At 29.6% G+C, this 2,552-nt stretch overlaps 1 protein-coding gene across 14 annotated transcripts in view; it reads right to left on the bottom strand.

Annotated features, from left to right (window-relative positions):
• The window catches only part of LOC106790433 (disintegrin and metalloproteinase domain-containing protein 11), a 74,983-nt gene that overhangs the window by 2,737 nt on the left and 69,694 nt on the right, over nucleotides 1-2,552 (bottom strand). For 13 of the 14 annotated variants that reach the window (XM_014755308.1, XM_014755318.1, XM_014755315.1 and 10 more), the window contains one exon: nucleotides 1,297-1,476. The exons of the other annotated variant lie outside the window; for it this stretch is intronic. In XM_014755308.1, the coding sequence (XP_014610794.1) occupies nucleotides 1,297-1,476 (180 nt within the window). The remainder of the gene's footprint in view (nucleotides 1-1,296; nucleotides 1,477-2,552) is intronic. 14 annotated transcript variants of the gene reach the window in all.

Genomic DNA, 2,552 nt, shown 5'->3' on the forward strand with positions numbered 1-2,552 from the left:
AAAGTTGATTAATTATTTTTTCGATCAATCGAGAAAATTACTCTATCATACATTATCATTTTGTTCGATAAAATGAATACGTTTAAAAATTTATAATAGAATATATTTTGTAGGGAATGTATAATATTGCAATAGACATTTTTTTTGTAAGATTTTTCTATCTTGTTGCTTAAGTTTTACACCCCACATCCCCTACAGAGAGGGGTTAATAAATAAAAGGACTATGCCGAGTCTATTTATACTTAGATTCGAATAATAATAATAATATGATCCTTTTGATCAATACTATAGTAATTCGTTTTAAGATCCTAATCGCGATTTGGGAGAGATATTGTAATTATAATGATTTATATTATATTTATATTAATAAACGAACGAATCGGGTAATTCAGCAAGGAACATTGTCAATGTGTTTGTCAGAGGAATTCTACGTGTAAGACCAACATTTTCATTTAAATTTTATCTTTCAATCAATTATATTATTATTATTATATAGAGGGTTATTGAAATTAGATTATTTAATTAGATTGCATTTAATCTATTTATCTTTGAAATAACAATCTCGCGTTGAAAGTGTACGCATGGTGTAGCCGAGAATAGGAACAATAAAATCATTCATAAAATATACATATATATATAAATGGCATTTTATAATATATTTAAACACATAATTCAATTAGCGATGAATTCAATACAGAGGGGGGCGGGGGAATTTTTATAATTTCATTTTCTTTTTATTATCTTTGTCTTTTTCCTTTTCCTTTTCTTTTTTCTTTTTGAAATAATTATATTCGTCCATGCACCGATCCTTATCTGAATGCACGTTACAACATGATGATATTTGGAATTAAGGGCTCGCGAAATAACTATCACCGTACGATAGGAATTTTGATAGGAATTACAATGAAAGGGATGGGATCATATATGTATATATATATATATATATATAATATATAGAAAGAGAAAGAGAGAGTGAGTGAGAGAGTGAGTGAGAGAGAGAGAGAGAGTGAGAGAGAGATATCTTTCCAACTGAACACGTCGAGGTTTTTCCAATGATCGATTGATAAAATATGAAAACTACTACTTTGCGAATATATAATATATTCACTAAGAAAAGAAAAGAATAAAAAAACAAAAAATAGAAATTAAGCCCGATCAATTGGTGGTAATTCACTTAGGTGTATATTTCTTGGTTTTTTCTTTTTTGGAATACGCATTAAAAAAAAATCTCTTTTTTATTTTTATTTTTTTCGGATTGAAAATTTGTTGGATTCGTACTGTAAGTGTCTGCGATACCTTTCACTATCGGGCGTTTCACCCCTAGTATTTGAGCCTCTGTCGGGATCGGCAGTTTCATAGATACCCTCCTCCTCGTGCATTTGATGAGTGTGTTGACGAGGGAGCTGATGAGTACCGTAAAGTCGAGTCGGTGGTTGACGATATACCTCGTACCTGACGCGGCTACACCTTCTGCTTCTACGCAGGAAATCCAATAAGTAATCTTCATAATGTCAGAACTATAATACCACGTTCTTACCTAACCGTTATCATCATCATTATCATCATCATCATCATTACATTATCGTTTGTCTGTTTGTTTGTTTGTTTGTACTTTTTGTCAAACGAAATAAGAAATTGTTTTAATTTGTTCTTAAGGAAAGTGGATGTTAAAGGGGTGGGAAGGGGCGGAATCGCGAGATTTGATTTGATTTGATTTTTTGAGATAGATGGTATAAACAGACTCTGCATATTTTTGGAGGGTACGTTAACGAAACAAATAATAATTGATTTATATCTTTTAGAGAGATGTTACGATCGTTCGATTATATCGATTATTTGTTATCAATGAAATGTAAGTATAGTAAATATATATATATATAAATTATTGAAGAAAAAGAAAAATGGGCAAGAACTAACGAACGAACGGAACGAAGCGGTGAAGTAAGTGAATTATGGCAGCTTGTGGGTGGTGAGCGTTTGTTTGTTAATAATTTAAAATATTATCTTTTTAATCCGTTTCCCCTTTTTTTTTTTTTTTTTTTTTTTTTTTTTAAAAAAAATTTTTTTTTTTTTTTTTTTTTTTTTTTTTTTTTTTTTTCTATTGTATCAACAACGAGAATCATAAACGTTTTTATTCGAAGAACACCTCAATTTAATAATAAGAAAATACTCGTGGATGCTGAATCAGATTAATAGTGTCCATCTTTTTTTTAATCAATAGCCATGCCAAGAAAAACGCGTTGATAAAGAAAAAAAAAGAAAAAAAAGAATTAGTATTAGTGATAGTTTAGCACAATCTTTTGTTAATTAATTCAACAAATTATTATCTTATTCTCTAAACACATTCGCAGCGCATCGCAGAAGCAACTGAAATATATAGATTAATGATAATTATTGCAGGTATATAAATATATATATATATGCATGCGATTAAGTTTTTTTTTGGGGGGGGTTGTGTTTGTTGTTGTTGTTGTTAGTCTGACACTTTTAGTTCCTGCTTCGATTCTCTCTCGTTTCGTATGGGGGGAAAAAAAAAAAAAAAAAAAAAAAAA

Source organism: Polistes canadensis, unplaced genomic scaffold (assembly GCF_001313835.1).
Source record: "Polistes canadensis isolate GaletaPanama2010 unplaced genomic scaffold, ASM131383v1 scaffold_239, whole genome shotgun sequence".
In the NCBI taxonomy this organism is placed as follows: domain Eukaryota; kingdom Metazoa; phylum Arthropoda; class Insecta; order Hymenoptera; family Vespidae; genus Polistes; species Polistes canadensis.